Raw genomic sequence first — 12,399 nt, forward strand, 5'->3', positions numbered from 1 at the left:
TATATATACTATCATCATAAACTTTACATTTTGAAAGGAACTTAAATGATTGAGATGTTTTAAAGTTTAGTGCTACTTTGAGAAATGACTTTAATGAAAGATGTTGAGGCAGGGGAATGGTAGGCATTAGAAAGAGAGCATTAGAATGGTGGGAAGGCTGAGCGTGCGTAAGCAGGATGCAGCTAGGGGGGGGCAGTTGGCACTTGAGGGCAGTATGGGGTTGTAACAAGAGGTGGTGGGATCATTTGCTGTCACATGACTGACAGGCAACCCACTGTCACCTCGGTAACCAGGAGCGCCAGCGGCGCTTATCCAATCATGTCAGGAATGCTGGCTGTCACTTGCCTAAGGCTATTTCTGCTGTCTGTCGCTAGTGCAGTATTGCTAACGGTTTGCTAGACAGAGATCCTCCTTCGTTTTTTTTGTGTTTCCCCCTTCCCTTCCTTTAATTTTTTTTCCCCTGCCTCTCCTTTGAGTACACAGTGTTAAGTTGTCAGCTGTCTGTAGCGACTGTTATGTTTTTGTGGTGGGATTTCTTCTTTTCCCTCTACAGTTTACTGTTGGAAGGAAAGTTGTGGAAGAGTCTCGGAGAGGGTGGGAAGGGAGGGGGTGGGGGGTTGTGGAAGAAAAAAGGGGATCAGTCATCCAGCCAGCCAAAGGAGAAGTGGGCGACTGGAGGAGAGGAGAACCAACCGCCAGTGAGAGAGAAAGTTAGAGGGAACAGGAGCCGTAGTACGCGAAGTGAAAAATGGCACAACGTCTGCGTCTGTACTTTGGCTCTGGCCGAAGTAACACAGCCCCGGAGATACTGGAGGGAGACTCTGAGGAGCTACAGGAAAACAGAGAGGTGGTCGCGACGCTCAGCATGCGCCCTCCTACGATGTCAAGGCCTTTTCAGGAGTCAGTTGCGCAGCACGTCCCATCCACTGGATTTGGTTTGTGCTCTGAGCCTTCGCTGAAACGCAGCTCCTCCATGTTCATACCCCAGCTCTCCACTTGTTCCGAGCCACGTCCGACTAAGAGCTCTTCCATGCACATCTCCCTTCAGCGCTCCAATGGATCAGGTAATGGCGATTCCGGTGGCCATGCTTATGATGTTCCACCACCCTGTTATACTCCTCCTGGACCTGCGCCTCCATATACAGAGCCACAGATTCAAGCAGACTTTCCACAACAGCCGCCTCCTCCATACAGCCCCGATCCTTTAAACTGGCAATCTTTTCTGACGGGGCCAGACCATCCCAAACGCAGAGTCTTTAGCATTGGTTCTAGTGGCCATGCTAAATTCAGCAGAGGAAAAACGGGTGTCAGCGTTGGTGCCATTTGTATCCAAAGGGATTCTCCTGATGGCTCTGATATCCAGCATTTCAGGATTCTTCCCTATGGTGGTGCTGGCTGGTCGCCCCAGCAGCAGAACCTGGACCAGTGTTTTGGTATTAATGATGCACCGCAGAGACTAGTTTTTCAGCTTCACCAGAACCAGGATCAGAACCAGGACGGACAACAGACCGCTGCATCCCAGGAAGACTGCACAGACTATGGCCAGGGCAGCTCAAGAGGTTTCCGCACGGTGCGCTATCCCAGAATTAGACTGGAGAGAAGCTCTTCTCATCAGAGTCTGTTGCAAGAAAATCAACATCAGAAAAACGGTGCATACTTCCAAACTATAGACGAAGATCAAACAGATGTGGCGACGGAGGCCAAAAACAGATCTAATGGTTGTACTTTTAAGATCAGTGGGGAAACCCCCAGAAGGCAGCCACATTTCAAGATCTACTTTACTCCGGGTGGAGGTGGAAATCAGGATGTGGGTCTTGGCAATGACTCCACAGCAAATACTCCCAAGGTAAAGATTATATGAAGAGTTAAATATCTGTAGCCCGCTAATGAAAGGTTCGATGGAAAAATGTTTATCTTTTCAAGAGACCGTGAAGAAATGTAATCGCGTCATGCGAATAGTGGATGTGACTTTTTGTGGAATATATGATGGCTTGTTTGATCTGCGGTCAAAGAAATCAAAGGCCACGGCGGCAACGAATGGCATTCTAAGTTTACCTAACCTACGCAAACGATGTCGGGAGGTTTCACGTCTAATTTCAAAATTTTGGCTCTTGTTTTTCCTCAGTGAATGAATGAGGGGAGATGTTTATGGTGCAGGAAAAGAGTGGTAACATTCTGGGAAGTGAGGAGCAGAGACATAGTTACTTGGCTAAATCACACTCACACTGGCTTTCTTTACTGCCACAGGCATTTGAAACTTTACACACATCAGCCCATTCAGCTAAAAAGTAAAAACAGGAACAGGCATGTGGATGAAATGATCATTTTCCCCCCTGTACTTGTTGCCTTCTGTTTCACAGAAATGTGACACTTAAGTTTTGATAATACCCCCCAACTGCAGTAAGTGAGTTGGCTGTTTCTATCTTTAGTATGTTTCATGGTGGTTGTTGATTTTTGAGAGCAGGCATACGGCTTATCTTTGGTTCTAGGCTGTTATGGATCTATATCCTCACAGCTGCTCTGCAAGTGATTAAGAAACTAATATGTCATTACAGCCCAGACAGTGATCATGAAGTTTCGGGCGATATTAAGGTTTCCTGAAAGCCTTTTGATGTTGCTGTCTCTTTTCAAGCGTAGCTCAAGCTGTGTGGAGGTAAACTGTTCTAAAGGTTGAAGTTTATTATCATTGTGTCATGTTATGCAATTCAACTTCTCACAAGCTCTTTTTAATCACGTTATGTAATGGACTTTCCAGAAGCAGGAAGCAGTTTTTTCAGTTGTGAACTGAAATAATAAACTGCACTTTAAAGCTGAAGCCGTACTGTAATGGATGATAAACTGACGTCTTGAGGCTGTCAGTGGCTGTGTTAGTTACTCCTACTTTGTCATGAGGAGTGTGGCTCCAATCGAAAATGAAAACGGAAATGATTTGTACACTTACATGTACAACCAGTGGGTTTAGTCTCCCACAGTAATAGTCTTGTGTTCTTAAAAATGGAAAGAATGACTATTTACAGCTTCTTCTTCTTCTTCTTTTTTTTTTTTTTTTTTTTTGAAGGGTTATTTGTATATGTTGAGTGAATAAGTGTTCTTATTTAGACGTACTGAAGTTTGGGTTTATTTAGCAAAAGCCAAAAAAATAAACCAATCTAAACATTCAAATGGTAGGTGTTTCCTATAGTTCCTATCTTGTATGTATTACAATAGCCGCTTTCGGACTGTAGGAACCTTTGGCAGTTCTAATAACCTTTTAATCCGCGGGGCCGTTTTCTCCCGTGTTCGGACATACAGGAACTCGGGGCTTTCTCCCTTAGTTCCTATAACTATTTAGCTCCTTCTCCGAGGTCGGGTCTTTTCATGGTTCTATAGAACGAATCTAACGGAGGTGTGTGGTGGTCGGTAGCTACGCCCCATGTCATGCTATCACGGCTGAAATATTTACTCATAGACACAGACACAACTTGCGGGTGTTTAATAAGTTAAACTTACACTGGTCTCATTTGTCTGCAGCGCTCTGCTCTCCTTTCTTCCTTCATGAAATGAAAAAGTATCTCCTGACTCTTTCTGTGAGCTTTTCCAGCCTCGATATTAGACGCCTGATGTGATCGCCCATGATTAATATCACCATCATGCAGACCATGAACACGGTGGCCTCCCCGCTCTCCATATTAGCTTCTTGGTGGTGTTTTTTCTACTCTCCTTACTTTTACCGTTTTGTTTTGTGTTTGAATGTAGCGCTAAACGGCTAACGGCTAACACGTCACTGAAGCAGACGGCTGCGCGCGGCGCATCAGTCCCTATCAGGTCCCGACTCATGTGCGAATGCAGACTGAAACAGTTCCGCTGGGGAAGGATAGTTATCAGAACGAAATTCGAGGAGGGTAGTTCTGATAACTACTTTCTTAGAACGGTCTGTCCGAAAGCGGCTATTCTTCTGTCACATGTATGGTGCTTTGCCAAGATTTTGAAGTATGGATGAGACTAAATTGATAGGATGGCTTAAACGCAATGTTTCAGAGTAGACCGAGGCATCAAACCGCAGCTCTTGTTACGTGCCTGTTTATTCCATCACCCAGGCCTGCATGGCCGCCACTTGCTGTATCCCTTACCATGGCCAGGGCCCTACGTATGTGTCAGTTTTAAGAGTTCTTTGAAAAGTATTTGGTTTCTCATTGAAGAATTTGGTCCTAAGAATTTCTAACCTTGAACGTAGAGGATTAAATCTAATGATTCAGAAGATGCGTCTGTTTTATGTTTTTGTGCTTTAAGCTCCTCTGCTTTCTAATGCTGTCGGTTTTGCATTAAAATATCTACAGCACTGTGGCCTTATATGCAAACAAATTTTCATTCTTTTCCTTTAATAAAAAGAAAAATTGTGTGTGATTGCAGGACATCCTGTTTGTCACACAGCAAGGATATTCTAATTTAGACCATAATGACAGGTCTTCCCCAACTGGTAGCCTGGAGTTGGAGTGCCCCCTTTTAAAGCACGGACATGCGATAACGTGTGTGTGTGTGTGTGTGTGTGTGTGTGTGTGTGTGTGTGTGAGAGAGAGACTGACTAGCTGCAGACAGCTTTGCTACAGAGCCATGCCCTTGTTACAGCCCTTGCTTGACACCCCAGCTGCCACTCACAGAGAGCTCCTGCGGGCCACTTGGACGGCTATATTTACCTGAGGCAGGATGAATGGATGGATTGGGGGTTCTCTTTGTTATTTTGGTCCGGTGGCATCTAAGAGGGATTCAGATTGCTATTGTTGTGAAGGGCTTTTCTCTGTCTGCTCTGATCCCTCTGAGTTGCATGCCATTGTAATTCAGTTGTGTCAGCATGGAGACTGTTTAGTAGGTGAGACAGCCTTCTGACACCTCTGTGCCAGTCTGGACTTGTTCCAGGTTGCCTTGTATCGCAAATTCTTTTACCACCTTTTCCTGTAGCTTCATGGCAGTTCTGCCCAGTGGCAATTAGTGTCACTAATTCTTACCATTTTTGTTTGCTCGTTTGTGTTCTTTAAGGATTTAAAAAAAAAGATAGAAAGAAAAAAAAGAACTCTCATTTAACTCTCCCCCAGGCTTGCTGACACTTTGTTTGATTTATTTAGGTTCAGTCCATATGAATGGAACTTCTTTGTGTATCTATTAAACGAGCAGCTTGTGTGAAGCAGATATTTTGTAATCTGGTTAAATTGAGCTGTTTTTTTGTGAAAGGCCACAGCCTTTTTTCTGGCTCAAGCGCCTTTCTTTGTCCCTCCTCTTTCACTTGGTTTTTCATTGTAAACCCCCTCTCCGGAGGCAGCTGCAGTCTCAGATGTGACCCTTTAATGACTCTGTAATTTTATCTCTCTCCATAAGCATAACCACAGCCTAAAATGGTTGTTATGGTCAAGGATGTGAAAAACAGCCGTGTCTCCTGAGATATGTGTCCTGTCTGACGCTGCCATTACTAAAACTGTCTTCATATGTGAGAAGCAGCAGGGTCATTATTGCGTGTATATGGTAGCATGAAGTTTCCAGATTACGATCGCACATTTACTGTGACTCATCAGTTCTGGAAAACCGGGTAGACAGATTTTTGCTACATGAAAGGTGGAATACGCCGTTGCCAAGCTTTTGAAAATGTCATTCTTTCGGCTACTGATCAACACATGTAAGAGGGTGTAATACGATGCTGTTAACTCGTGTTGTTGTTCAGGTTTCTTTTGTGGCTCTGTCCTACTTTAGAAAGAAGTTTATAGCTGACTGTTTTGAATTACTTTTGAGTTATGTAAGCAGTAAATTAATGGTTCAGTTGGTTTGGGAAATGAAAGAAGATACCGCTTTAATTTTAGACAATTTTCCTAGAGGAATTGGTTTACTAGGTGTGTCTGTGTTTGATTGTACGTGTGTGTCTATTTGCTTTTATGTCTTTGTTTTTACGTGACTCCTTTGCAACCTTTCAGCATGAATTCCAACTCTGTTAATTGTTGTTGAAGCCCAGTGACTTTTTCCTTCTGTAGGAAAACAGGGCGGTTGCTTTATATCTTAACCTCAAACCTGCAAATCTATTACCAGGTCAAGCTGGTTGTTAGAATGAACAATTTACTCCTTTCTTGTGCCATGCTTTAGACAAACCACAATTGATGGGATTTAACCAGGCTCTAAGAACTAAAGCAGTGGTTTTCAACCTTTTTTGTATGCTTTAAAATGCTCTTCTTTGCTGACTCAAAGTTGGACAGTAACCACAAAAACTATTATATTTCATTGCTTTGTGTTTACTTGTAAATAGCTTCCATGTCCTCATGCTGTTAATTATCTAAATGCAGCAGTGAAGCAACATTCACAGATGCCAAAACAATTAAATTAGTCTTCTGTTGTACATCAAGGCTTGAACACTGGATGATAACTCTTTAAAAAAAGAAAAGAAAGTTTGTTTGCACTTGCTGATCACAGTGGCAGACTGCAGGATTGTTTTTTTAAATTTTTTTTTTTTTTTTTATAAAAAGCCCCCGTTTTCAATGGTCGATCTTTTGACTCTTGGGCCACTATTTAGTTCTCCCACAACCTCAAACTCATGGTAGTCTGCAAAAGTACAATGCAATGTTTCAACCCAGCTTCTCTGTCAAATCACTTTCAGCCAGCAGACGTCATTGTTAGTTTATGCCTGTTGTCTAAAAAAAATTGTGTCCCACACACAGGCTGCTACCAAGAATGGGCTTTTCCATCTCGGACAGGTAATCATTGCTCAATTACGGACAAATCTGTCGGCCTCTTGAATCTCAAACACAAGTTTTCCCTGGTTCTTCCCTTTTGTCACATCTGTCATTTTCTCCTTTTGTCAGTTGACTTCTATTTGGTGGCAGTGGATGTTTTTCCTTGCTGGGTTTTAGAGGTTTTTCTCCTATGAAGTGACACCAAAGGCCTGTCCATAAATAAAAACCTAGACCGAGCCTTCTGTCTGGACACCTGTGAAATTCTGTGATAATTGATAGAGAACATAATAGCGCGGTCACCTGATAAACCTTAACAAATCATGGCCAGTGCTGTATGATAAGTCTGTTATACCCTAGTAAGAATTGCTGCCGAAAACACTGTTGCTCTTTATTGCCTTACAATTGTGTCTTCTTCAGATTATCACAGGTGTTCATGAATAAGGCTGAAGGTTATTTCTGGATGGCGCTGCCCATGAAATCATAATCATTTGTCTTTCTCTCCGTCTGTGACAAAAACACACACACTGATACAGGATATTCTGGTGCACGAGATAATTTATCTCAACATTGTGGTTTTCCCCTCTCTACCCCTGCTGGAAATTTTTATGCTTTCAGTACACACACAAAGAAAAGAACCCTTCATAACATACGCCTCTAAAGTTCTTGTTCTCTTCCTTAGACCAGAGATGATTTCCTGGGGCAGGTTGATGTTCCTCTCAGTCATCTGCCGGTGAGTTATTTACATCTGTGCAAACTGTTTTAAACCTGTTTTGAATACTCAGCTGTTTCTTATCCTTCAGTTTTGCTGTGCCTTATTAACTTCCGTGAAGGTCAGGCAGAAGCCTTTGTTTGTGTGCGCGCATGTCTTCAGTGTGAGAAAGTGCTGGCCATACAAGAATTTTGTTGCGGTCTAACAGTACTCTTCTTGTTGGAAATGGAAAACGGGCTGTCCAGAATGTAAACAGACGGGCTACCCTCAGATTCAATGGAAAAAGCTGGATTGTCAGATTCACACACTTACATGAACATGGACAGTGTCGTATGCCGGGAAACGGCATTTAAAAACAACAACGAGGAAAGGTTAGGACAGAATACACAGTTTAGGTTTGATTTAATGGCCAGTACCTGAGATGCAAACAAAGCGTTCAATTTATTGTGCACCTCTTTGCAACTGAGAAGTGTGCCGTCTGCCCGGTTGTAGCTCTAAAGTTTTCTCGAGGTTGACAACCTTGACAAACCCATTAAAAAAAAAAAAAAAAAAAAAAAGTTGTTGAGGTTAATTATTAATGTCCCATTTGGATCCCAAAGGGGTTTGAAATTGTTGGCAGATAAAAGCTACAGCTGAGTCCCGTTGAGGGGTGAAGCCCACCGTTAAGGAAGAAAATATTTGGCTCATCTGCCTATGTTGAATATCTTATTTTAGCCGTTAAACGAAGCGGCTGAGCAAACAGAAGCTGCAATTAGTGCTATATAGTGTCTGTATAAAAGAGTGCAAACGTGTGTTTTAGTTCAGTTGGTTTAGTTCATGAGTGATAACATGTTGTAGGAGTCTTTGGCCTATTTATAGATACTGGGCATTACTTCAGTCATCACCTTTCTCTCTGTAGTAGCTTCTCGTATGTTGTCGGTCACTTCGCATGAATTAGGACATCAGTGCTGAGTCATCAGGAACAATGAGTCAGCAGAGGGCCACACTTACTTTTGGAAACTTTGAGCTGCTCTTTCTGAGCACATTTACAGAACACACCATACAGAATGAAATCTTGACTAAAATTCCTGCTTTAAAAGAAGCCCAGCTGCAATTCTAACGGTAGTTGTTTTGATACATTATTTGCAAAGTCGTGATCAACTCTAAATGTCTGACATCTTCAGGAGTTTTATTTTCCAAGGCTTCATACACCCTCTGATTATTATCTATTTTACTGAAGTTTTTAGTGTTCAGTGTTGTACTTTTGATATGGAAACTGTGTTGGTCTGGTTTAGTAGAATCGGACAGAGCAGCATGTGGTGAGCAGCCAGTGTGGACTGGTTTGGCCCAGTTAGAGAGCGGTGTGAGATTGCTATGAATTACAAAAGACCTTTCTACTGTCTAATGTGTAACTGGAGAATCTCAGCGTTGCATAATGATCCTGGGATGGTTTTGCTGGGGGCTCTAGCCGTACTTTGATATGGTGATGGGATAATTTACTGTCTAACATCTGTGTTTGCTTGTCTGTTCAATTGAATGTTGTCAACAACAAATGCTTCCTTTTAATTTGCAGACAGAGGACCCTGCTATGGAGCGTCCCTACACATTTAAAGACTTCCTGTTGCGGCCAAGAAGGTCGGTTTTTGCTGAAGGGGTGACAAACAGGATTTCACAGATAATGAGTTTAGATAGATGGCATAAAGTGACTTTTGAGTAGATTTGTTCTTGTTTTTATGAATTTGCAAGTGGAGAAGACAGAAAGACAGTGACAGATTATTGATCTTAAAGCATGGTCTGACCATTTCAGTGGTAGCAGTAGGACCATGCCACTGCCAGTCAAATACTAAGGGGGAAATCAGGGAATAAAAGGCTGTTTAGAAACGCACCTACATTTCAAGCATTTTAAGCAGATGTTTTCCTTCCAGTCACAAATCCAGGGTGAAGGGTTTCTTGCGTCTGAAGATGGCTTATTTGCCCAAACAAGGAGGCCATGAGGAGGAGGCTGGGGAGATGAGGGAGGAGGCTGAGGTAAGAGCTCAGACACTATTGTTGTTAAGATCGTTGAAACTGCTGACTTTTCATTACCTAAGGCATTCTTTTGACTGTCTTTTCCATAAAAGCCTGATGTCAGATTAGATTCCCGTTTTATTTGTGTCTTCCACACAATATAAACCAACCTCTAAGCTGAACGATGAAAGTAAAAGCCTCACTTTGGACCAATAGAAATGTCAGAACAGTCTTTACTAGGCGTGAGTGGAGAAAGGACAGCTCTTCTCTTTCTTCTTTTCTGTGAACTTGGAAAGCTTCTTGCTGCCAGAGTCTGGTAAAAGTCTTTTCCAGGTCAGGGTCTGGAAAAACCATTTACAGTGTGGTCTGCTCTTTGCAGAAATGGAGGCTTTGCTTCTTTTACTTTAATATGTGCTTTTGCACGTGTATCTGTGGGTTATGCATTTAAAGATGGTGAAAAGCCTCACAGATAAGGCAACATTTAGCACCCAAAGCACAAAAAAGCTAAAAGCCACTTTGCTATTCTCTCTTTAGTTAATCCTCTCACAGCAAAAAGCACAACCAAAAGCACTGACTTTGTTGTGGTTTACTTCAAGTAACCTATCGTGGAAGAAAGTTGACTTTGTCATCACAAGTTGCCTTTTAGATTGTGGTCACAGATATTCCAGCCTGATGGTAGCTCATCAGACGGCAACACCAATAAATGTCAACAAAAAAATGTCAAACCACAACACAGCAGTAAGAAAAATGTCACCAGCCACATCTTCAGTATAATTCCATATTTGAATCTCCTCTTAAATTTGATCCATTGCTAATATTCATTATGTGTCCGCAAAGCATTTCACTGGAACCATCTGCAACCATAGCATCTTTTGACTGAGCAACCAGTGAGTTAGTCATTAGAACATTGTGGACTCTTTCTTTCAGGGTTGGGATGAGTCTGCAGACTCAGGCTCCCAGCGGCCCCAGCAGCTGCTGCCCCCTTTGCCTGCAGGCTGGGAAGAAAAAGTGGACAACCTGGGACGCACGTACTATGTCAACCACAACAAACGCTCTACACAGTGGAAACGACCTTCCAACATGTACCTATGATGCTTTATCCTTTTAGTTTTAGAAAAGTTTTAGTTTAGTACAAAGGTTTTTTGTTATTCAATTATTTAAAGCTTTTTGTCTGTAGTTATTGGCTGCATTTGGATTTTCGTTAACATCAACGTGTACTTTTTAAGGGATGTGATCTCTGAGATTGAAAGTGACAATCAGCAGCGGCAAATCAATCAGGAAGCCCACCGTGTTTTCCGTGCGAGGCGCCATATCAGTGAAGACCTAGAGAATGAGCACCTGGAGCCCAGGGACATGGACAATGTGAGAGAAAAACAACTCAGACATACCTAAGTTGTGCACACTGAGTCACAGCTGTCCCAAGTGATAAGGTCACCAAAGCATGCTTGTGTCTCCTTGTTTTTCCTGTAGTCCTGGGAGCTCATCACAGAAGAGGATCCCAACGACAGCTTGGCCCAGTCTCTGCCTGGTCCCTCCTCCGTTTTGACACCGCAGCACCCGCCAACACCTGTCACACAGGAGTTCTCTGAAGATTTAAATTTGAGGCTGTCAATCACTCCCGATACCAATGGTGAACTGCCGGGACCCAGCTCTGCTATGGTGAGACTTGAGCGCTGTAATTTTCTGTTATCAAAACCTAAATTGCTTAACGGTGAAATGTTGGCAGTCGGACTGATTTGCTGCCTGGTACTTTTTGTTATACGCTGTAATTTTTTTTGTTTTTTATTTCTCCCTACTTACTTTGAACAGAGCCAGCTGTCAAACAGACTCCGTTCTTCAAGTATGACAGATGGCGTCAGTGATCAAGCCCAGGCTCCTCCTCTTATGGTACATATATCGCAGCCCTTGAGTTTCCCTATTTATCTTATTTCGCTTTGTTTCTCCCCTTTCTTTTTAACCTATACAGGTTGATGTGTCACGTACCTCCTCTCTGTTGATATTCCTGAGTTCTCTGGGCGCACCACATATTCAGTCACTTTTTTTTAGCCTGTCTTGCATGTCAAAACTCCACTTATCCATGCCGGGCAGACGTGGCTTTCTTATCACCTTTTCTTCCTCCTCTCCTCAAATTTGACCTCTTTCCTCTGCTTACTAAACTTTTTGTCACTAAATGATAACCACACTTCTTCCACTCACCCTACTGCTTTTTAGTGATTTCACCTGCCATTACATTTGGTGTATTGTACAGATTTTGGCTCTACAAATATCAGAGTGACCGTTCCAGTAAGAACCCACAATAAGGATTAAATACTAAGGACAGCACCTCAGAAGTTCGAACGTTCCCCACAGAGTGCTGAGTCAAGCATCAGTGGAGATTCCGCTAAACTATATGTCACATCATCTGAGTCAAATGTTTGTTGCACAGCTGAGTCGTAGCACTGAGCTTTGGCATCGTCAAGCCAAGTAAAATTACAGGTCCCGATGTCAGTCTTTCTCTTGAATCGTAACTTTCTCAGGACTAGATTACAGTGGAATGTGAATTTTGTCCGGGAAAAGCAACTTTTGAAATACTTTCAGACCAATTTAAGGTCAAACATTTCCTTGATGACATTACATGTATGCAGGTGATTTAGTGGTGTAATGCCTTGCTGCTGATTCATTGAGCTGTATGGATATTTCCACCACAGTTTCTCTAAAGAAATGCATTTTCATTCACAAATACATTTCATCATTTAGGTTTTTAGTGTTTCTTGATTAATCTTAAGATATTGTAAATGCAACTCAACTCATCCAGTAGATTATTTTTTCACTTCCACCATCTGTGGAAGCATTTATCAGGCAAAACGGTGGGACAAAAGCTTCATGCGTTGCAAGAACTCATTTTACCTTACCTACATAAATATGGTAATTTATTTGAAAATATGTATATTTGCCTTAAAGGTTAGATATTTTCTTCTCTGTGTGTGTGTTGTAATCTGAGCTTCGCTGGTTTATGTTGTTGCAGTTGGGTCGGCTGCA

At 42.4% G+C, this 12,399-nt stretch overlaps 1 protein-coding gene across 7 annotated transcripts in view; it reads left to right on the plus strand.

Annotated features, from left to right (window-relative positions):
- Positions 1-12,399, plus strand: part of nedd4l (NEDD4 like E3 ubiquitin protein ligase) — a 44,189-nt gene that overhangs the window by 14,545 nt on the left and 17,245 nt on the right. For 2 of the 7 annotated variants that reach the window (XM_075455118.1, XM_075455120.1), the window contains exons 1-8: positions 628-1,846; positions 7,366-7,416; positions 8,948-9,009; positions 9,300-9,402; positions 10,309-10,463; positions 10,608-10,743; positions 10,852-11,040; positions 11,191-11,268. In XM_075455118.1, the coding sequence (XP_075311233.1) occupies positions 749-1,846; positions 7,366-7,416; positions 8,948-9,009; positions 9,300-9,402; positions 10,309-10,463; positions 10,608-10,743; positions 10,852-11,040; positions 11,191-11,268 (1,872 nt within the window). In that variant the 5' untranslated portion in view covers positions 628-748. Of the gene's footprint in view, positions 1-627; positions 1,847-5,483; positions 5,645-6,671; positions 6,708-7,365; positions 7,417-8,947; positions 9,010-9,299; positions 9,403-10,308; positions 10,464-10,607; positions 10,744-10,851; positions 11,041-11,190; positions 11,269-12,399 lie in introns of those variants that run through there. The other 5 variants (XM_075455117.1, XM_075455119.1, XM_075455123.1 and 2 more) reach the window with 4 other exon arrangements.

The sequence above is a fragment of the Odontesthes bonariensis genome, chromosome 22 (genome assembly GCF_027942865.1).
Source record: "Odontesthes bonariensis isolate fOdoBon6 chromosome 22, fOdoBon6.hap1, whole genome shotgun sequence".
Classification (NCBI taxonomy): domain Eukaryota; kingdom Metazoa; phylum Chordata; class Actinopteri; order Atheriniformes; family Atherinopsidae; genus Odontesthes; species Odontesthes bonariensis.